The sequence below is a fragment of the Panthera tigris genome, chromosome D1 (genome assembly GCF_018350195.1).
Source record: "Panthera tigris isolate Pti1 chromosome D1, P.tigris_Pti1_mat1.1, whole genome shotgun sequence".
NCBI lineage: Eukaryota > Metazoa > Chordata > Mammalia > Carnivora > Felidae > Panthera > Panthera tigris.
This window is the reverse complement of record NC_056669.1, coordinates 68,193,789-68,217,240: the sequence shown is the minus strand read 5'-3', so window position 1 is coordinate 68,217,240 and position 23,452 is coordinate 68,193,789. Positions and strand designations below refer to the sequence as shown.

Here is a 23,452-nt window from a genome sequence, read left to right as displayed (position 1 = left end):
TTTTAAATGCCTGAAGGCCGAAAATATTATTTTAACTATCTCCATAAATCTTTAATACTATACAACTAGCTCACTGCCCCAAACATCTGGGTTACTTATATGTTAAATAGCTTATATACCGATACACCCTAGTGCCAATAGACCTTCTCCAAGTTATAATACAGGAAAATCAGAATTGTGAGGAAACTGTATTAGCAATTTCCACCAAATATATAAATAAATAAGAAGAGGTAAATAGCCATAAATGGCATAGTTTTGACAGCTAGATAGATGCCTGCACATATTCCCCAATAGAATTCAGGCACTAGAAGATTTGACTCTTTTTTTTAAAAAGGGGAAAGGAAGAAGAAGGAAGGAAAAAAGAATTACAACCTTCGGAATTTGGTCTGCCATGGAAAGGTTGCATTTTAATACCACCCAAAACATTGGCGCGCTTGAGAAATCCAGTTACATTTCTGATTTCTGGCTTATCAGCTGGCCAGATTGGTGCACATAGACAGCATCTCACACAGCAGTGGTTCATGGTCAACATGAACTGAGGAGAGTTAGGTCTCAAGAGCCAACTGTTGCAAAGCACCTATTGTTCAATGACACATTTACACACTTGCAGAAATGAGAGAGGCCAAACATATAACAAAGAGTTCCTCAGTCTGTCTCTTGTCAGCAACAGGCTGACTCTTCAAAGAATCCCATTGACTGTAAACAATCAAATACTTTATGACAACAGATCACTATTTAAAATCTTTTCTTTGGTTCCCATATGAACCATCAAAACGACCCAGGAATCTCCTGTCAGTGCACAAATTCCATCTCCTGGCTTTCTTTTCACATTGAAAATGTCACTTAAAAAAAAAAAAAAAAATCCATGACCCAGTTTGGGATTTGATCACTGCCTTTGGTAAATGGGGTCGCTGCACTCAGCTCTAGGGTGAAGTCAGAAGTGGTTTTGTCCTTGTCCTGTGGAGTTCCCAGGGAGTCCCTGGAGAGAGCGCTGGAGACACTTCTCTTTGGACCTGAGAAGGCTGTCACCGGGAAGCCTTCTTCACCTTGGATCACGAGTGTGTGTGTTTTCAGTGCCATTACCAACGGTTATAAAAATGCACTGGAAAATGATTCATTTTCGAGAAACACTTTTCACTGTGTTCCAGGGCCAGTAAGGAGAGGACTCTGAGAACAAAAGCTTTTCTAAGCCTGCAGTATTTGGTGAACACTGATAGTCTTGCCAGTATGAAGTTAAAGTTTGATTTCCTTCTCTCTCTCTTTTTTTAAAATGAAATTAAGGCTCAAATGTTGTATTAAACTCTCATTTCTTATGTATATTATATTAAGGCTTATAAATACAACTGGTAAATTAAATTCACCCTGGATTGAATTAACACCTGCTATATGAGTTATTTGCTTTATGTAATCCGTAATCTCAAGGTTTCTCCTCTTTCTCTGGAAACACAATTTTTAAATATTAACCTAATCTTTAAACTGTGGCTGCTTCTTTCTGACATTTGGAAACTGGTCATCCATGAAAAAAAAAAAAAGGGCAAATATGGATATATTAATGAAAAGGCAGCTTTGTAAAAATCTTAAGATGTGTAACTCAATGAATTGGGGAGATAAATGATAAAAACAGCAGGAAAGTCGATCCCTGTGTCACTTTCCAGGGAAAACAATGCTGGTCATCTGCCAAGGTCACTTCCAATGTGAGACATGCCAAAGTGACTGCCAATTCCCTAACCATCTTTGTATATTCGTCATTATAATCTCTGGAAGGGTCTTGGGCAGCTGTACTCCATATGGGAGAATTTTAAGAAGAAATTGCAATAGGGCATCACTTAAGTTCCACGTATGGCAAATCCTGCCAAAGGAACCGTGAGTGAGTGAGGTGTGCCCGGCCTGATCCTCAGCCAGCATCCAGGGCCAGCGCCTTGGGCTGCTCACGTCCTACTCAGCTGACAGCCCCTGGAGAATATGAAGCTTTCAAAGTGCTGGTCTTCAGCCTTTTCTTTTATGCGCTGTTCCTCTAAGGAGTCCACGAGTCTGTCCCTTTGTTCAATTACTTGCATCATCTCGCTGAGTATTTCTTGCTCCTCGTTCAGATCGCTCTCATCTTTCTGGCTCTCTAAAAAACAAAAAAACGGCAAGCATTGGGCCTCAGGTAACATTCAGGCCGAGGGAGAGATCTTGGCACGGGCATTCTTGATTGTTTCGGACTTGTTCTGCCTTCTAATTTCCATGGAGAAAACAAGGAAATGAATTTAACACCAGGGAACTCTCTCGCAGCCACAGATTAGCAAGGAGGGTGCTTTGTGCTGCAGTCAGCTCAGTTTTCATCTTGAGAGTATATACAAAGCAAACAGGGGGAAATCCCTTTGTAAGGAAAAGAATATCAGCCAGGCCCCACAGAGTTCTTCAGCCTCCCCTCCCCTGCAAGAAAAAAAAGAAACCAACGGAACAACAAGAAGGCTGTTTTCCCTAAACATGTCTGAACTACAACAAAGGAATCTATGAGAAAAGTTTCTAAACAAACCATCTGCATCAGGGGCTAGGACTTCAAAGATGAGGATCCTTTTTTTCTTTTTCTTTTTCTTTTTTTTTTTTGTAGTTAATGACAAATTGCAGCCCTTTGAGGAGAGACCAGGCAGAAGCAAAATAAGGCTCTGGTTGGCCAATGGGATGGTGTCTCCAGACTGTGAACGTGTTTTCTCTTTTGTCTTAAGAGTACAAGAACTCCTTCCTAATTGGCCTGACACATCCCATTGCCCCGGGGGACATAAGATTGCTACAAAAGGAAGGGAAGGGATAAGAAACAGGTAGTAATGATTTTCTGACAATCAAAATAGATTTTAAGGCAGATTTAAGTCTTGTCAACCAGATTGTTGCCTTGGGAGACGACTTTATAAATACCTGAGCCCGTTCTCTTTAACATGCCAGGGACTAGGTGGTGAGCCTGATCCTGGAGCAAAGAAGGGCCACTGTTTCTCACATGAGTCTTAGTTCAGAGGATGGGGTCAGGAAGAAGGCATATATGACAAAAGGGAAATAGAGAAACACCATTCCCTCGGTACTTCGTGTTTTATGGGCAAGAGACGATTAGAAGCAGAGGGTTAGCTCTAGCCTCTCTGTTCTGGGCCAGGAAACATCATACCATTTAATGGGAACACCAGGGGCTCAAGGATTCTTACCCAGCCCCTTGTTTGGAATTCTGGGAAGAAGCCAGCTGGAAGGGTGCCTTCTGCATAAACATAGGGCAGTATATGGTGGCTGGGCAGAGAAGGGTCTGAGTGTGGCTCCCCAGATCTCAATCTGCTGTGTGTGGCAGCCGTGGGGCTTAAGAGTGCCCGCCAGCCCTAGAGCTACCAAAGGTAGCTGGCCAGTGAGCCTCCCAGAGGGCTCCCCCGCGATGAGGAGTGACGTGGTCCCACGGTGGAGTCTGTCTGGACAAGCTGAATGGAGGATGTGCTGAGGTGTGCCTGAGAAAGCCAGGGACTGCCACCAGGCTCCAGGCATGCTGAGGAGTGGCCAGGCTATGGACGATGCCAGCCATACACCTCAGCTTGCAAATGCCAGCAGAGAGAGTGGCAGCCGGATGATGGGACACAGCTGGGTGGGGACTCAGTGAATGAGAGCAACCAACCCAGATACCTACTGCTTCGAAGTCACAAAACCTGCCTCTCCCTACTACCCGTCCTTAGGGAGGAAAGCAGAAGGAAAAGCTGGCCATCTCCAAGGCTGAACATTTTCATCCCAAAGAGACTAAGCATTTCTACAGGGATTGTTAAACTTATTGCATCAGACCGAGTCTACTAGAGAGGGATAAATAAAGTTCTTTTTTCTTTTTTTTTTCCCTCTCTTGCTAACTAGTGGGCTAGAGCTTTTATGGAAGATCGGCTAAGGGGAATGAAGAAATGTATGATCCTCACTCCTTAGTAAAACTTAAAAAAAAAAAAAAAGGTTCAAAGGTGGCTAATGGGGACTGTTGGTGGTTTTTATTTTACCATCCAGAAACAGAGCAAACTGAAATTTTTATTTGATGTATAAATCAGATATTATGCTCTATGGTTTTTTCTTTTTAATTAATTTATTTTTTAATGAACTTATTTAAATCCAGGTTAGTGTAGTATTGGTTTCAGAAGTAGAATATAGTGATTCGTCACTTACATATAATACCCAGTGCTCATCCCAACAGGTGCCCTCCTTAATGCCCATCACCCATTTAGCCCATCCCCCCGACCTCCCCTCCAGCAACTCTCAGTTTGTTCTCTGTATTTAAGAGTCTCTTATGGTTTTTATCTGTTTTTATCTTATTTTGCCTTCCCTTCCCCTATGTTCATCTGTTGCGTTTCTTAAATTCCACCTATTAGTGAAATCATATGATTTCTGTCTTTCTCTGACTGACCTATTTTGCTTAGCATAAATAATACACTCCAGTTCCATCCACGTTGTTGGGCTAGATGGGTGATGGGCACTAAGGAGGGCACTTGCTGGGATGAGCACTGGGTATTATATGTAAGTGACGAATCACCACATTCTACTCCTGAACTATTTTTACACTATATGTTAACTAACTTGGATTTAAATAAAATTAAAAAAAAAAAAACCAAAACCCTGCTATACTTAGTACTTCTTGTTCTCCAGTCCCTGGTCCAGAGCGGTTTTCTTCCTGTGCAAACCTGATGCCGCACTCTCTCAACCCCTCTGTCTTTCTTTCCCTTTGTCTCTCCATGGAAAGGGTTCCCTCTCTTCTGTGGCACTGCTGTTTCTCTCTCCCCAAGTTCATGTCCATGCACCTTGTACCTGGCACGCTGTCTCCCTCCAATCATGGAGATCCTTCTGACACTCCATAGATCAATTTCCTGGTTGTTCCAAATCATCTGACCTCAACATAGCTGTGTTTGAGGGAGGAAGAAAACCCAGAGCACCCTGACTTCTCACCCATCTTACTCCTACTCCTTCTATGATCTGTTAATCTGGGTATATTCCATGTCGTTGCTCCTTATTTGATAATCAACACAGAAAAATAAAACATTCCTCCCTCAATGTTGGCTTGTCATCAACGGACTCATGCGAGCCCTCTGACAAATAAAAATGACTTTTATCTGTTCTATACAGTGCAGCCCTAGAAAGATTTTGCTAGAAATAGAATTTTTTGTTGCTATAAAGAAAGTCCACAAGTCATTACTACATGGGAAGGAATAGGAGACCCTCTTTGGTAGTCTGTGCCTGAACCTTAGTCCTCTCACTACTTACCTCGAACATACTTTTTAAGTTCCGAGACTCAGTTTTCTAAACTGTAAAATGGGGATAAAATGCCTAAGTAAAAACAATCATAAAGATGACGTCTAATATGTCAGGTGCTTGCCCTGTACCAGGCAACCCCATAGTTAAGTATGTTTGGTCCATGAGGTGTAAAGAAATTGTTGAACTTGTCCTTTTAGACCTAGGCCTAAGTATAGGAAAGCCATGCGTGGATCTGGTCCCATGAACACAAAATGGTGTCTTACTGGGCTGGAACCAATGAATGCATAAATCAGTATAGCATGTGAATTGAATTTATGTCAGCTTTCCCTCCTTTATGGTGGAAATTATTTTCTCATTTGTGTTGACCTGGTCCGGCCTGTGCTGGGAAGGGTGTTTCCTGTACATCTATGGTGCCTGGCAGAACTAGGCCCGCCTTCCTTGGTGTTCCCAAAGCATCTCTGTCCTGGCCTTCATCTCATTGTACTACAAACACCAGTTTGCATGTTGGCCTCCCCGGTGAGACCACAAGGCAGGGGTGCTCTTCTTCTATTGCCAGGGCCCCCTAGACTCTCAGCAAATACTTCTTAACTGAATAAATGGGAAAGCCAATGAGTGATTTTGCTCTGTTAGCTCATGGGATGGAGTAAACTGCTGCCCTCATAGCCCAGGTGAACAAAGCCAGAATCGACTTGCTGGGCGGGTGGTGAGTTTCCACCCGTCCAGCCTCCCGTTCTGCCTCCAGGCTGCTTGCACAAGACAGGAAGAGCGTCCCACTCTGGGATTTGCAGGGTGCTCTGTGCAAGTGCCTCTCGGGGGAAAAATGTCTTTAACAAGGGCCCCCAAACATGTCATCGTACTCACCCTCCTTGAGCATTTTTTCTCTTAATGTCTGTTCCAGTCTGCTTTGATGATCTTCCAGTTCTAATTCTTGGGCCCTGGAGATGAGAAAATGTTCAGACCTTGTAAAAACTGACGATCTGCCTAGAAACAGAAGCTCACTGACTACAGCTACTGTCTTCTTTTTTTTTTTTTTTTTTTTTTCTCATTAAAACTGAGGTCTTGGAATATCTCTAAACGGAAAGTTCTGCTACTGCTGGGTCACTGAAGGAGCCCAGAAGGACTGCTGGGATATGCTGAACTGGAAAGACCATGGAGCCGCTGAAGGTTGTGATGTGATCTCAGTGGGTGTTTGGAAGGCCACTCAGGCCGCCCTTTGGGGATGCATCATCAAGAAACGACTAGTATAATCCAGGAGAGAAGCAATGACAATCTGAAAATCTTTTCTCTTTTAGGGGCAAAGGGACTTCAAGTATCACCTCTAACAACTCCCAAATCCCTGATTGTGATAAAGAGCAAAACAAGGAAGAGGAGGCAGGAGAGAGCCATTGTGTCCATGTGGAGGCAATAAAATTCAGACGCTGTCCATCTGGTTGTAGGAGATGTGGAAAGAGGGATCAGGGACGCTTGGGGTCTCTGTGTTTCCACCAATAGGAGCAGCAAAGTCAAGAAGAGAAGTTAGTTCTTGGTAAAGGTCAGTTTGGAACTTCTCAACCTTTCAACGCCTGGGGCTATTCCATGTGTATCCCTCGTGTATGCAAGGCACCCACATGCTAGGCCATGTGTAATGTGGAGGTTCCCCAGAGCTTTGGGAACCCAACTCTGGAGTTCTCAGGAGAATGAGGACCACAAACAGAGGTCACAGGGATCAGAGAGGGTGGGTGAAGTCATGTGATCCCTCAGAGGAAGACTACAGAGAAAGAAAAATTTGAAGACAACGAGGTTGGAAATGCCCACATTTGGAAGTCAAACAAAAGAGATGTCACCAGGGAGGAAGCAATCAAAACTTTGAGAAGCAATTAAAACAAGAAATTCAGCATCACAGAAACCAGGAGGAGAAAGTTTTGAGAGAGAAGAGAGAGGTCGAGGGGATTCATTGCTACAGAGACATTGAAGAGGGTGAGGGCTGAGAATAGGCCCCTGGGTTTGACATCATGGGGCCTTCACTTGCACCCTACCCACGGCGTGCATGGGTATCTGCTACACTTTGCTATGCCCTGTCGTTGCTGCCTTTATTTTTACTACTACTTGGGTCAAGGTCCCTGCCATGTTCAATATTCTGCCTTTTGTTATTGACCCTGAACTTCTCTTGGCCCGCTCTGATAGCCAATGGAAGTGTACCACTCAAGCCTTCCTTTAAGAGAGAACTTTCTGGGCAGAATACAGCAAGCTGACTGCTGAGGCAGAATCCACTCAGTGTCATGTTGTGGCCACACTGTCCCCAGGCAGCTCCCAGCCAATGTCAGAGCACAGCGGTGGTACTGGAGTTGGACTCCTCTGATGGCATCTCAGCTCTGGTTCTCCCTGTGGCCTGGCTAAGATGTTCTCAGGGCTACAGGGCCATCTCAGGTTCCTCTGTTCAATTCCCTTTCCTCACCTTCTCCTTTCACAGGTATCAGGACCAAAGAGGGTCTGTAGACTTGCCTCTTACTCCCCCTCCTATTTCCCTTTATCCCAGTACATTTCTTGGACTTCCAATCTTGTCTTGGTATCTGCTTTCCCAAAGCACCCAAGTCAGTTACCCAAGATGGTTCTCTCTGTTCAACCAGGTCTTTTCTCTAAACTAAAACCTATCCTTTAGCAGCTTAAACCATTCCTGCTTTTGTCTAGCTCACCTGCCTGAGCTTCCCTCTGGCCTCTTTTGGAGCCGAAGGTTCCCCCTGGCAGCAGACTAACTAGGGAAGCTGGTCACTAAGCAGTAACAGCAGCCGTCATTGACTTTCAGACTCTCACAGGTAGAGCCCATGCACCGAATGCTCCTTCTACAAACTTCCATGGAGCTTTTGCCATGTTTTCTTATTGCTAGCATGCTATGTGTTAGCACGTCTTTCTCCCCTAAAATCATGAGATCCTCGAAAATAGGGACTGTGGTGTCACTCATTTTTATTTCCATATTACCCAGCAGTTCCTGGCACACAGAATGTGTTGGATACATTTTTGTTGAATGAACTTTGTACTTCAGATCTGGTCTACAGGCAGACGGTATGATTGGGGAAAAAAGGCTTTGCAGTCAGGCGGGCATGGATAAGTGTTGCTCTGAGTCTCAGCATGTGTATCAACTTAAAAAATAGTGACAGAAAAAAATAGTTACTAAGGAGGATGCTTTCTTCCCGGACTTTCCTTGCATGTCCCTGAAGCTCAATGAGTAGAACTCTTAGTCTCCTTCCCCAGTCTCCACTCCTACTCACTCTCAACCTGGGAGAGGTAAATCTGGGAAGAGACTAGGTGAACTTAGCTCACACCCTTTTTCTCCTGGGACTAGCCTGCCTGCAGCAGACCTGTGTTCTTGATTACTCTGAGCCTTGCCATAGGTCTATGGCAAGATTTCCCAATCTTGATGCTATGGGCATTTTACTTCAATAGTTGGTGGGGGGAGACAGGGCATCCTGTGCATTGTGGGATGTTAAGTACCACTCTTGGCCTCTACTCACTAGACACAGGTAGCACCTCCTAGGTATGGCAACCAAAAATGCCTCCAGACATTGTTGAATATCCTCGGGGGGGGGGGGGCAAAATTGCCCCCAGTTGAGATACATTGGTCTAGGGTAAAAGTCTTGCCCCCAAGAAGCAAGTGGGTCCATTACTTTCTGTAACTACATAGATGAGTATGTCTAATTCTGGGGTCTGGTTAGTGCAGTGGGTTGAATGGTTACCCCCAAAAGATATGTCCACACGCTGAGTGACCTTCAACTCTTTCAGAGTACGATGACATCCACCTCTACTTTCTGGTTCTCCCACCAGGCTGCTCTCTTATTCAGAGAGGACAGCCAGGGAGGTCTCAGTCCTTGTATGTTAAAGCCACAAGGAAGTGGCCAGGCAGATCTCCCCAGCCTCTTCCCAGACATAAGCTTCCCTATTGCAGGTGTGTGACTGCAGGTGGCCCCCCTCCCCCACTGGTCTCGGGGACAAGGATGGATTGAAAATACCTTATCCAAATGCCCTCTAGCTCCAGACCCATCACTTGAGGTCTGTTTTAGCCATAGGACTCCACAGAGGGAACAGACAACTGAAGATTCTCTGCACTAATGCCAGCATGATATGCAAGGCACCAAATATCAATTTGCCTCAATCACGATTCTGTATGCACAAGGAGAAAAATTCCTGGGACTTCAACCTGGGAGGGTGAGCCACCCCACTCCCACCTCCTTTGCTTTTAGGACTCGCTGTTATCTGTGTTGCCTTACTTACATGATCAGTAGCTCCGACTCATATCGCATTAATTTATTCTTCTCCAGAACCAGCTTAAACCATTCCTGCAAAAGCTGTGCTTCATCTTGTGTGCCTGAATCTGCTTAAGAAATCAGCGGCAAATGGGTTAGATTGGCATTTTTCTCCCCATGATCAACCTGCTTAGAAGCTACTTTGGTGGGCCATGTTTGTAGCAGAAAAAGTCTCAACAGGCAGCAGCCCCCCTGATGGCCTGTTGATGCCTCAGGTTGCAGGCGTGAAAAATAAAACCCACCTGTGCATGCTCTGGGGGCCGTCCTCTTGGACATTTAGGGCATGAATACTTCAGCTCCAAGGTTCATATAATCTCGATAATGTCCTGCCATAAATGAAACTTCTCCTGTCTACTGGTAAAACTTCTGTATGTTTTAACAAAAATTGTTTTAATATTTATTTCTTTTTGAGCAGGGGAGGGGCAAAGAGAGAGAGGACCCAGAATCTGAAGCAGGCTCCAGGCTCTGAGCTGTCAGCACAGGGCCTGACGCAGGGCTCGAACTCACAGACCGTGAGATCATGACCTGAGCTGAAGTTGGACGCTTAACCTACTAAGCCACTCAGGGGCCCCAAACTTCTGTATGTTGATGCATCAAAATCTCCACCAAAGAAAACCCTAGTAACTCTGCTGGTTACTATCTCTTCCTCCTTCTCCTTCCCCAAATCCAATGATTACTGGGTGCTCAGGTGAGGTGTGGCTCCCTTCATGGGGCAGAGAAGCTCACACCACATTTAATTATAGAGGAGTGGTGACTGGCATCTTAATTTTTTACACAAAGAAAAGCCAAATGATGGGGAAAAAAGTTACTAGTTTTGAGTCTCACTGGGAAAGTTCTATTCATATCTTCTTATAACTTAGGTTATGACCTTTATTTTATTTTTTTTAATGTCGATTTGAGAGAGAGAGAGAGAGAGAGAGAGAGGGAGAGAGAGAGAGGGGGAGGGAGGGAGAGAGAATGAGTAGGGGAGGGGCAGAGAGGAAGGAGAAACAGAATCTGAAGCAAGATCCAGGCTCTGAGCTGTCAGCACAGAGCCTGATGTGGGGCTCGAACCCACGAACCGCGAGATCATGACCTGAGCCAAAGTCGGTCGCTTAACCAACTGAGCCACCCAGGCACCCCTAGATTATGACCTTTATTAAACATAAGAATTACCATGAGAAAAACTGATGCTGCTTTTGGATGCACAATGTTAGATGTCAAATGTTTACATAATAAAATGCTAAAAATCTAAGCATATTTGAGAAGCAGGAACATGGAGATGGTTTTTTAGTATTTCACCCTGAAATGAGAACACAGGCTGTATTGTGGCTCATGGCCATTCTAGAAGGATTTATACTGGAGTATCCCATAGGCAGAGGGGAAAATAGTGCAGACAAAACATATGTGTGACCTTGAGCCTTTGCTTCTTAATTGGTTAAAATGAACAATAAGACACACAAGGAGGGGCGCCTGGGTGGCTCAATCGGTTCAGCGTCCAACTTTGGCTCAAGTCATGATCTCCCGATTTGTGGGCTCGAGCCCTGTGTCAGGCTCTGTGCTGACTGCTCAGAGCCTGGAGCCTGCTTCGGATTCTGTGTCTCTCTCTCTCTCTCTGCCCCTCTTCCACTGTCTCTCTCTCTCTCTCTCCCTCTCTCTCTCAAGAATAAACATTAAAAAAAATATTTTAAAAAGACACACAAATAATAGAGTAGTGAGAAGCTACTATTTATTATGCCATATTATGACTGATGATTACATGCCAGTCAGTGGGCTCTGTGCATTATATGGGACATCTCATTTATTTTTTTATTTTTTTAATGTTTTTTAATTTATTTTTGAGAGAGAGACAGAAAGGAAGCGGAGGAGGGGCAGAGAGAGAGAGAGAGAGAGGAGACACAGAATCCAAAGCAGGCTTCAGGCTCTGAGCTGTCAGCACGGCGCCCAACGTGGGGCTCAAACCCACAAACTGCGAGATCACAACCTGAGCTGAAGCCAGGTACCCAACTGACTGAGCCACCCAGGAACCTCAATATATGGGACATCTCATTTAAACCTCATAAGAAACTCACCAGTAGATTCTTTTATAATCACCACTTGATAGCTGGAGAAAACAGAGGTCTAAAAGCTCAATTTTCCCAAGCTCACAGTTATTACGTGGCAGGACCAGGGCTTGAACCCTAGTGAGCTTTGTCCTGAGCTTTTCACTTCTTTGTATCACTCCCCACTCCCCCTCACTCCTTCCCTCCTTCTCATAGGCTTGTAGGGCAAGTAACACGCCTGACACGTTGCCCTGCTTGTAACAAGTCATTCATAAAAATGAGTTCCCTTTCCTCCCTGTCTTCTTAACCACCTTTTTGTTGATATGGACATTTGGGTCCGGAGAGATTCATGTGTGATGCACCAAATTACACAATTTAGGGGAAATTGGTACCACAAGGCAGATCTAGACTTCTGATGAATGCATCCATTTGTCCCTTCATGCATAAATTCATTTGCTCATCCAATAACACCTACTTATTGAATAGGTATTGGGTAGTGCTTTGGGTAATGGGGATACAGTGACAGACAATGCTACATGTGATGAGAAATTTGGAGATAGTAAAGCATAAGGCCTGCCATCTCTCTTTATTATTTTTTCTAGAGAATCTTCTGGAGCAGATGGATTTAAAGAGCCAGAATAAAATAGAACATTAGAAAACTCTTAACCACAACTAAGCAGCATAAAAGCACTCTGGGAATATAGAGAGGGGAGGGTTTTCCCGGTCAGGATGTGAGGTTGGCTTTCCAAGAAGTGTGGTGCTTGAACCGGGGTGTTGAAGAATGGATAACACTTGGAGAGGAACTAATGAGGATGGGAGAGGACATTTCCAAGAAGACACAATGTCAGCAAAGACAAGGGGATGGAACAGAAAGTGGTAGAGACAGAGATCAGGCAGGCCTAAAGGGGCATGGTGGGGCGGAGGGTGAGGTCTGGGAGTGTATGAGGATCTTGTCCTAGAGGTCCCTGAACGTCATGCTAAGACTCTTGTACTTTATGCTGTAGAACACAAAAGGACACTAAAAGTGGTTGAGTAGGATGATCTAAGTGAAGTTTTAATCAGGAAGGATTAAAAGGGGGGCGGGGAGAGAAATAGCCAAACGTTATTCTTCCTTAGGTTTCTTGGATGACAGGCAACTGGGACCTTGCAGTTCAGTGGGGAAGGCCAACACCGCACAGCCAAATAGAAGATAATGTGCTCCTTGCTATGGTCACACAGACAGGAATGAAAGAATAAGGTATATAGACCAGAGATCATCTATAGCATAAAAGTTACTTTACACTTGGGATCAAACTTCCACTCTTGCACCTCCTACCATGTGGGCTAAGAACACATACTGTAGCCTCCCTGAGCCTCAGTCTCCTCATCTGTTATGAAAATACAGTGGGATTGACTGTGTACACAATAGACCTTAACCCAGCCCTGGTACGCAGTTTAAGTTCAATAAATGGTAATGGTCATTATTCAAATCATATGACATAAGCGATGAAAGAACCTTCACGGGTAATCTGTTCCGGGGATTCCCTCTACCTCCTTCCCTCTCCAGCCTCTGTGATAACTCTCCATGTGATGGTGGAAATCCCTGCGGGGCTCTGTACTCCAAGTATAGAAAACTTCTTTCCATTGGCCTTTGATGGGCTGGCCGCCAGCTGCCAAGTCCAGTTTTGCCTCCATGGGAAAACAGAGAACACTTAACACTCAGAAGGCATTCAGAGTGTTCTTTTGTCAGAGTCAACACCCCTAGGTCATTTGTCATTGTGTCACAAGAGGGCTGCCCACCTCCACTTGCCCTCTGGTGTTCCAGGATGCAACCTGAAGACAGTCCAGAATCAAACAAAATACCAACAGTTCAGAGGGGAGAGATCTTCTTGCACCTTTGTCTGAGCCCTGGGGTTGCTGAGGTCTTTTGGCAGCTGTGTCTTCACCGGGCTCTTCCTACCTTGCAAACGAGCGTGGCCTTTCCACACGAGTGTTGGTGAAGTCTGACGACTTCATGCTCTGTTTGTGCAACTCAGCCTTTCCTTAACCTAATGCAAGACTGTATATGTATCTTGTTAACTATCATCTTGTTTATTTTGTTCCATCATGGGGAAATCTTTCGAATATTTCCTCCAGCGACACAGTTCTAGCTTTGGGGTTTCTGCAGTATTGATAAATGGGCATCCTGGACCTTTATGCAATATTGAAAACCAAAATGTCAGATGGGACTGGACCAAGAACAGAGCCATCTGGCCCATCATTAGGGACCCTGCTCAGGCTTTGGGTGAGGCTGTTCTACAGACTCTAAATGCACTCTATTACCCAGCACACATTTCTATATTTTGTCCATGAGGCTGTTACAGGAAGCCTCGGTAAAATAATTTCCTGAAATCAAGCTTCACAACGTCTGCCATGTCCACTGGCACTACAAACCTCACAGCTCCACCCAGAAAAGGAAATGACATTTGTTGTTCACAGCTTCTCAGTAAACACCAGTGGCTTCTCATAATCACTAAGTTTCTTTCTAAATATTCACAGTTTCTTTAATAATCCTTCCTAGAATCTTGACAAGGATCAGAATTCCTCTTTCTTTCCCGTGTGAAGTGAAACACAGAAAATAGACTGGCCTTTAGTCTTTGGTTCTGGAATTCGCCATGAGTTTTCAAAGACTGAGGTTATATCTAGCCATGTTGAAATAACTGGTTAATTTGGTTCATTCAACAAATTCTGGTTGAGGAACGCCACACCCAACAAGACTAGTATACGTGCCATCGTTCTCCGTGAAAGAAAGCTAAATTCATTGCTCTCTCATTTTTCTCACCTAGATTTCTCTTTCAGATTCAACTCCCTCTTCTAGATGTGTTTAACATTTCTAGATGGAGGACTATTTTCCTTGATAAAGAAAACATAAATGCTGAGAGTTGGAAAAGAGTTGTCTTTTTTCATCCTGTAACATTACACCATCTGCCTGGGTCTCTCCTTTCCTTGTTCTCAATCCAAAAGAAACAGCTTTAAAGGCACTATTTTGCTGTCTTTAGAGTATCCTTTTTTTTTTTTTCAGAGTGAGCCTCTTTGCTGCATGATACCCACTTTAATCCTACATTACATGCGCCCTTTTTAATCTCTCTTATGTGACCTTCTAAAATGTGGTCCATGAGAGAGTAACCTGTGCAGCCACACTGACTTCTATTGGCACAATACTCAATAAACATGAGTTGAATGGAATCATTCCATTCAATTTCCTTTCTTTCAATGGAATAATTTACAACAATTTTTTTTTTTAGAATCTGCCTTTCCTCAAGAGTCAAAATCACTTTGGGGGATCTTTGAACATACCGTAATTGACCCATTTTCCTGTTGATTGCTGTCTAAGTCCCTCTCCATGTTTTGCTCTGGAATACACACTGACGAATAAAATTCCTTAGTATGGTATGCAAATGGTCAGTTTCACAGAAAACAGAAAGCCAAAGCATTTTCCAAAGAGCTATGACTGTTTACACTCCCACTAACATTGAATAAAAGTACCCCTTGTTTCTTAACCTTGCCACATACTTAGTATTATCAAGTTTTATAAATTTTGGTAATTTAATAGTTTGAAAGAGTTTCTCATTGTATTTGCATTTTCCTGATTACTAATGAGCATGATATGTTTTTATTATTTGCCTATTTTTATAAAGGCAAACATTTGCTTTCCTATTTCTTATTGATTTTTAAGGGTTCTTCACATATTCTGGAATACTGATTCTTTTTTGGTTATATTTGTTGCAAATGTATTTTCTGAATTAGTGGCTTATCTTTTCCCTTATAGTGTCTACAGACTACCAGCTTGAGGTCAAAAAGATTCTTCTTAACTTTTCAAGTTTCATTTTTCATATTAAAATCTTTGGGGGCACCTGGGTGGCTCAGTCGGCTCAGGTCACTATCTCACAGTTTGTGGGTTCGAGCCCTGTGTCAGGCTCTGTGCTGACAGCTCAGAGCCTGGAGCCTGCTTCAGATTCTGTGTCTCCCTCTCTCTCTGCCCCTCCCCCACTTGCTCTGTCTCTGTCTCTCTCTCTCTCTCTCTAAAATAAACATTAAAAAATTAACTAAAATTAATTTTAAAAACTTTAATCTTTATGAAATTGGTTTGTTTGGATGATGTAAGGCTCAATTTTTTTCCTCTGTTGAAAATTACTTGTCTGAGAATCACTTATTTCTATATATCTGCATGCTACTGTAGGCTTAAATCAGGTTTTTGTATATGTGAAATTATGTTTGAGTCTCTTGGTCGTTTTCAGTGAAGGATTAAAATTGGCTCCATAAAGGTTGTATACATTTTTTGTTTGATTTACTCCTAGGTGCCATATGTTTTTATGCTAATGTAAGGGCATCTTTTTTCTTTCATTTTTTAATTGCTTTATGCTGAGATCTAGGAATGCAATTGCTTTTTCTATTTTAAGCTTATACCCAATCACTGTCATATAGGCTCTTCTTATTTTTAATAATTTATTTGTGCAATTTGGGATGCTTTTCACATGGATGATTCTATCATCGAGAAACAACACAAATTTGTTTCTTCCTTTCCAAACCTTATGCCATTTTTTCCTTGTCTTACTGCACTGGCTAGGGTTCCCTGTACAATGTTGAATATAAGAGGTAATGGTAGGCCTTCTTCTGTTATTTCTGATTTTTAAAGAAATGCTACTAATATTTTACCATCCGACAGTGATATTTGCTGCAGCATCTTGGAAGATATTCTTCAAACTAAGAACATTCTATCCTGTTCTAATCCTTTTTTGTTGAAAGTTTTTGTCCCAAGTGTTGAGTTTTGTCAAATGATATTTTCTTCTTATACTGAAAAGACCATATGGTTTCCCTCTTTCATTTCTTAATGTGGTGATTAAATCACCCTTAGATTGCCAAATTTTAAAATTAATTGCATTGCATTAAATATTCATTATATTCTTTTATTTTTTGGGGAATCTGCTATATCTGTGGTTCTGTTTGCCCTTCTCATTCTTAATTTATTTATTTCTATCTTCTGTTTTATTTTATGTTTTCAAGAGCAAGCAAGGGGGGGGGGAGGGGCAGAGGGAGAGGGAGAAGCCCAAGCAGGCTCTGCGTTGTCACCACGGAGCCCAGTGTGGGGCTTGATGTCACCACCCTGGGATCATGACCTGAGCTGAAACCAAGAGTTGGATGCTCAACGGACTGAGCCTGCCAGGCACCTCTATTCTATTTTTAAAAATCAATTTAATATCATTGCTTCTAGTTTTTCATTAGTCTTTTCAAAGAACCAACATTTGGCTTGCTTGATCCTCTCCATGTTGTTATGACTCTCTATTTCATTTACTTCTGCTTATTATCTTCTTTATTAGGCTTCCTTTTCTTTTTTTAAATTAAGTTGGACACTTAACTCATTAATTTTCAGCCTTTCTTCTTTTCTAAAAGGAGTATTTAGGGCAATACCTCTCCACACCACTTTCACTGCACCTCTGAGTTTTGATCTACTGGTTTTCCTTTTCATATTTAGTACATTTTAAATTTCCACGTATTTTTAGAAATGTCCATTTGATTTTTTTCTTTGATCCATGAGAAATTTCTCTTTTAACTTCCTAGATGCATGGTTTGAAAAAAATATTTGTTGGCTATTGACTTATAAATTAAGTACATTGTACTTTAGAATGTGGTCTGTATAGGGGCATCTGGGTGGCTTAGTTGGTTGGGAGTTCGACTTCAGCTCAGGTCATGATCTCAGGGTTCATGAGTTAGAGCCCTGCGTCGGGCTCTGTACTGACAGCTCAGAGCCTGAAGCCTGCCTGGGATTCTGTGTCTCCTTTCCATTTATCTCTTCCCCACTTGCAATCTCTCTCTCAAAAATAAACATTAAAAAAAATTTTTTTTAAAAGAAAGAGGTCTGTATAATTTAGGTTCTCTGAGATTTATCAACTAATAGAGTTAATTTTTATAAATCACATGTGAGCTTGAGAAGAATATACTATTCTCTAATATGGAGGTACAGGGTTTTATAAATGTCTTTTAAATTAAGGTTATTAGTTACATTGTTCACATTTGTACTAATATTTTGTCTGCTTGACAATCATTAAAAGATATACTAAAATCTCCTGCCACGGTAGCAGAAATTACTCCCTGTAGTTTATAATTTTTTGTTTTATATATTTTGAGCCTGCTAGAGTCAGCACATACACATTTAAAACTGTGATATCTTCTTAGTAAGTTGATCATTTAAAAATTATGCTGTAACCCTGTTTATTCCTAATCATCATTGTGGTATTAAAGGCTATTTTACCTGCTTTTAATATAATTACCTCCAGTTTTTTTCTCATTTCTTAAATATTTTTTTATGGAGGATTTTAAACACAATGCATTACCTCCAGCTTCATTTAATTAGCATATATTTTGCCATCCTTTTACTTTAAAACTTTTTGTGTATTAATGTTTTATGCAGATTTGCTAAACAGCATGTCACTGTCTTGTTCATTAACTTTCATGATGATTACTGACATATTTGACTTGTGTCTATGTCTTACTTTGTGCTTTTTATCTTTTTAGAATACTCTTTTATTTTTATTTAGAATTGAGTTGGGATTTTTGTTTGGCTGATTATTTATTATAAATAATATTAATAGACATTTATATATAATTATATATAATTAATATAAATAATATTAATAATATTAATATTATTTGTTTCCTCCACAGATTTGGATGTTATACATTTTACTTCTATTGTTTTGGGTGACTACATTTAAAACATAAATAGGTGTTTTTAATACCATAACAGCCTAAACTTAATATCTTAGCCTTCTTTTAAACAACATAAGGGCCCTGGAACTCTTGACTTCCAATCATTCAACTCCAAACTTAACCTCTATTTTAGTCCAGTGCTTCAGTTCTATGTTTTAAAAATCCATATTATGTGGGGGTGCCTGCGTGGCTCAGTCGGTTACGCATACCACTCAGTTTCCACTCAGGTCATGATCTTGCGGTTCGTGAATTCGAGCCTTTGCTTCAGGCTCCATGCTGACAATACAGGGCCTGCTTGGGATTCTCTCTATTTGTCTCTCTTTCCCTCCCCTACTTGTGCTCTCTCTCTCAAAATAAATAAACTTTAAAAATAAATACATGAAAATAAAAATCCATATTATTTTATATTGACAATGATTTACTTTCATGTTTATTATTTTTTTTATTCACCATTTCTTCTTTCATATTATAGATTGTCCTTCTGTGTATCTTTTTCCCCCCTATAGGAATTTGTTTATAGTTAACTCTATTCGAGAAAAAATTAATACGTCTTTATTGTGCACTTATTCTTGAAATACCTTTTTTTTCTCTATACACTATTCTAGCTTGAGAGTTATTTTTTTCAGCTGTTTGACACTATTACTTCCCTGTTTTGTAACATCCATTACTGCTTTTGAGAACAGGGCTGTTAGTAAAAATTTTTTTCCCTTTTAAGGTGACTTATCTTTACTCTTTGTCCACTTTAACATCATCTCTGTCCTCAATGTTCTACATTTTCACTCATTGTGCCAAGTAAGGGTGGACATATTTCAAATTTATCCTAATTTCTGTATCCTGGAATCTCTGTAGATTCACGTCTTTCACTCATTTGGGAAAAAAGAAAGCTAACACTTATAAACCACTCGTTGGGCCCCAGACCCTTTCTAAGTGCTTTGCTATCATGTCTCATCCATTACCTCTCCAAATGATACACAACTTCAATTTTCTCTGTTCTCTCCTTCCAGGACTCCAATTGAACATATACCAGATCTTCTCATTTTATTTTCTATGGCTACAAACTATGCCTTTATATTTTCCATCTCTTTTTCTCTCTGTGCTGCATTTTGGTTCATTTCCTCAGATATATTGTCCAATTCACTAATTCTCTCTACTGCTGTGTCCAAACTGCTATTTAGTACTTTCATCGAGTTTTTAATTTCAATGAATGCATTTTTCATTTCCAGGCTCTTCATTTCATTATTTAAAAAAAAAAGCCTAGCCATTTTCCCCTCAACTTTTTATTTGACAAAAATTAAACCTAAAGGATTAAGCACTATATTTAGTTGTTATGTTCCTTTAGTCTCCTTTTATCTAGAACAGTTCCTAGATTCCACCCCTCCCCTTTTTTATGGCATTGATATTTGCCAGTTATTTTGCAGATTGTCTCTTACTCTGCAATCATCGGATTTTATTATTATTAAATTCAAGTTGAGCATTTCTGCTGCATAAGTGATGATGCGTCTTTCTTGGTACATCACAGCAGGAAGCTTATGATGTTAAGTTTGACTGCGCTTACGGTTGGTCAGGCTGAAGGTGGTGTTGTCTGTTCACTTTGGTAGTGTTTTTTGGTTTTGCTTGCTCATTTTTATGTGTAGTCTATTTCTGTAAATGTTTGACATATAGACATAGTATATTCTGTATGTAATAATTAATATAGTGGAAGTTCTTGGCCATTGAAACTTGTTTTTGCCATTCTTAGTGGCTTACTTCCTTGTGTTTTGGACGATTACTTATTTTTATCATTTAATGATTTGTTGAACTTAATTTGTCTGAAGCCTGAGAGCATCAACTGAAGCATGGTTTCTTTCATAGAGCATCTATACTTGTTTTCCAGGGAGTTAAAAGAACTGGCACAATGCAGGATACTTTGAGGTTAGCTTCCCTACTTTTCTTTAGTCCCAAGGCTTAGCCATTAAAACCACTGATATTTATCCTCAAGGCAACCCTGGATTTCTTTTTGATGCTTCCTCCCTTCCTGGCACATGGAAGTTTCAGCATACTTTTCTTCTTCTCATCCTTGTCCTTCTTGGCCCTGAGAGGTTTACCTCACTTACTTGAGAGAGCCTAGCAATGTTTTTGAAAGTATACTTGTTGTAGTGAACGGGCTTTTGTAGTATCTAGTCCACAGTTCTGCTGCTCCGTGCTTCTTGGGAACTGCATTCTGCATCTGGCCGAGTCGGCCATTTGGTAATCTAGTTTCAAATGTTTTTCCAGGTAAAATCATTATGACCGTGATTTTTTTAAATCTGAGGGTTGCAAAATTAACTTTATGGGTCAGAATAAGCACTAAAAGTAAAATAGAATGGAAAGTACTAGTCTTTTATATATAGCAAAATTCAGTATTATTTCCTGATGAATTTTTCAGTTATATATTTACATGTACTAATTTGTGATATAAAATGCATTTCTTGCTGCTCTCATGGTAATTTTTGTGTGTAAGGCAATGCTCGAGGGCACATAACTCTGAGACCTCCATGCCCCTGGAATCCATGCAGTGGAGAGGACCCAAGGCTTCTTCAGGAAGAGAATCTCAGTCTCACCCTCAGTGGGCCCATCTTTGTTGTAAGGCCACTCACTTTCTATAGAGTGGCCACGGAGGCCAGAAGCAGAGATGAACACCATAATAAGCGGATGATTTTTATTTGCTGAGTAAGGCAATATGCAGTCGACCCCGAGCATCCCGGCATGTCTTTGGTGGGAGTGCCATACTGCAAGGCCTAACCATCCTCCAGCCCTGAGACATTCCTGGAACCAGCCAAGTAGGCGATTCTGAGAAGTAGGTCAGGCTACCACAGCATGACTGCTATACAACTTCTTGCTTCCAGGGAAAGGGGCTGGTGTGCTCAGTGCTTTCTGTAAAGGCTGCCATGTACCTTGCCCTGAGCTCCTGAGCCGTGGCACAGTCCACTGGGTACACAGCTACCATCTAGGCCTAGCAGGTCACTCGGTGACACTTGGGTCCGGGGCAACTTGTACCATGCTGCCTTCCTGCCGTTTGCTGGGCTGTGAGCAAAACACTCCCGTGCTCTGATGGACTGGATTTCACTGTTCACTTGCAGCACATAGACTTGTGGCAAACCCATCCAAATTCCTTGCTTGCTTAGCCGTCGGCTTTGGACTCTTGTTAACTCTTGGCCATTTTCTATGAATGGCATCGGGCTTCAAACTCACAAGTGTCTGATTCCAGTGTCTGTGTTCTTTTAAGGACACCTCATTGTTATATTTTCAAGGAAAGTATTATTCCTTCTGTTCCTCAGCACCAGCCAAGATAAAAACCACAGAGTGCAAGCCAAACTACTTCCCTCTTCCTGGCTAGGTTTTCATTGCAATTTCTCTTGTCATAACATGTGCTCCTGCTGCCACCTACTGGCAGCCTCACACATCCGGCTATTTCTTTGTAAACTCCATCTTTGTGAAGGGAAGCCATCTGGCTCTTAAAAAAAAAAAAAAAAAAAAAAAAAAAAAAGCAAGAAGCTCAATGAAGACAACCAGCTGGTAAACCTTCCCCAAAAGTTGGTAACACTGTGAGGGCAAAGTTAATTCCCATATACCTCCCTTAGGGACAAATCTTTTCTCCCTCCAAGCTGCTCTCAAGTTTTCATCAGATTTCACCTGCCTCCAGGCGTTGAAAGAAAGCACAGATTCTGTTATCCACACCATCTTAATCTGAATGGTGGTCTCCTGCAAAATTGGGAAATTCCACTGCCTTAGCACTTAACATGGACCACCTCATTGATAACAAATCAGTAGGTAACAGTGCCTTGACCAAGAAGAATCTAAGGGGCTGGCAATGCTTGGCTTGTTTTCCTCATGGGGGTGGAGCCCAGGGCAATCAGGCCCCTGCATATCCTGGTCCTTTACTCTGGGACCTAGGACCACCAGGGGAATCCATGCCTCAAGGACATCCATCCATAACACTTCTCCCCACCTCCCAACACACACCCTACAGGACATCATGACTTGCCATCTAGGGTGGATTGCTGGATTTTCGTTTTTCTTTGTTTCCCCTTCCTTGAAAACAAAATGGGGAACAACCCTTCCTGCGGGTGGGGGAGCTTATTTCTGACTGTTGGGAAGAAAGAAAGAAGGAATTGTTGTCACGACAATTAGGAGCTCATCAAAGCTTCATTTTGCTCATCAGCCATCATTGCCCTCCGTCCTGCACCCCCGCATGTTCCTCTAATTCAATGCCCGCCTAATGAATAACTCCTAGGAACAAAAGAGCCTTTCAGGCTGGCGCACGTAATTATTAGAGGAGCCTTGCATTACTGTCACAGACTACTCATGTTTTCAGGCCTGTCTCTAAATTTGGTTATTCACAACCTTCATAGCTCAATATTATTGCCTAACTGTGATCATTTTCTAATTACCCTAATAATACCTATTAAATAATTCCCATTAAATCACTTGAACCAGAGCAGCACAGGCCAGCTCAAATACAACTTAACCTAATAAGCATTGGTCATTCATTAAGCACCAGGGCAATCTTTTAAAGGGGCTGAATAGAATATTAAACTGCAAAGGAATATTATTACTGCACAAATGTTATTACAAGTTAGAGTGTATTAATTTCGATGCCTGGTTTGCACATCTTCTGTTTGGTTTCCTTCGGGGCCACTCTCCTCAACTTAACTCTTCCAGCCTCCAGCCCCGTGTTGATCTGTATCTGTCACCCACACAAGGACAATCAAGGGGGAAAAGGCCCATAAACTGAACAGGGGAATTCAATTACTAAGGATGTAAAGGGAATGAAGGGAATCTATCTTCTGGCTGGGCTGACACACCTTTGAAAACACCACAAGTTGACTTTCTTCGGCTGATAGTTCAAAATAGCCTCTCTTTAAGCTTGAGGGAGAGGGAGATTTTCAGAAGCCATGAAAATTTGGTTTCTAGAATTTAAATCTCAAGCAGTAAGATGAGTCAATTCTTTTTTGTTGTTGTTTTAATAATTAAAAAAATTTTTTAATGTTTATTCATTTTTCAGAGACAGAGAGAGACAGAGTGTGAGTAAGGGAGGGGCAAGGACAGAGGGAGACACAGAATCTGAAGCAGGCTCCAGGCTCTGAGCTGTCAGCACAGAGCTTGACGTGGGGCCTGAACTCACAGACCACCGTGAGATTATGACCAGAGCTGAAGTCAGATGCTTAACCAGATTGA

The 23,452-nt window shown here is 41.8% G+C and overlaps 1 protein-coding gene across 1 annotated transcript in view; it reads right to left on the bottom strand.

Annotated features, from left to right (window-relative positions):
- Positions 1-1,878: 1,878 nt before the first annotated feature.
- The window catches only part of MICAL2 (microtubule associated monooxygenase, calponin and LIM domain containing 2), a 222,154-nt gene continuing 200,580 nt past the window's right edge, over positions 1,879-23,452 (bottom strand). The window contains exons 35-37 of the mRNA XM_042959374.1: positions 9,478-9,577; positions 6,094-6,167; positions 1,879-2,113 (exon numbers count right to left, since the gene is read on the bottom strand). Coding sequence (XP_042815308.1) covers positions 1,929-2,113; positions 6,094-6,167; positions 9,478-9,577 — 359 coding nt within the window. The 3' untranslated portion in view covers positions 1,879-1,928. The remainder of the gene's footprint in view (positions 2,114-6,093; positions 6,168-9,477; positions 9,578-23,452) is intronic.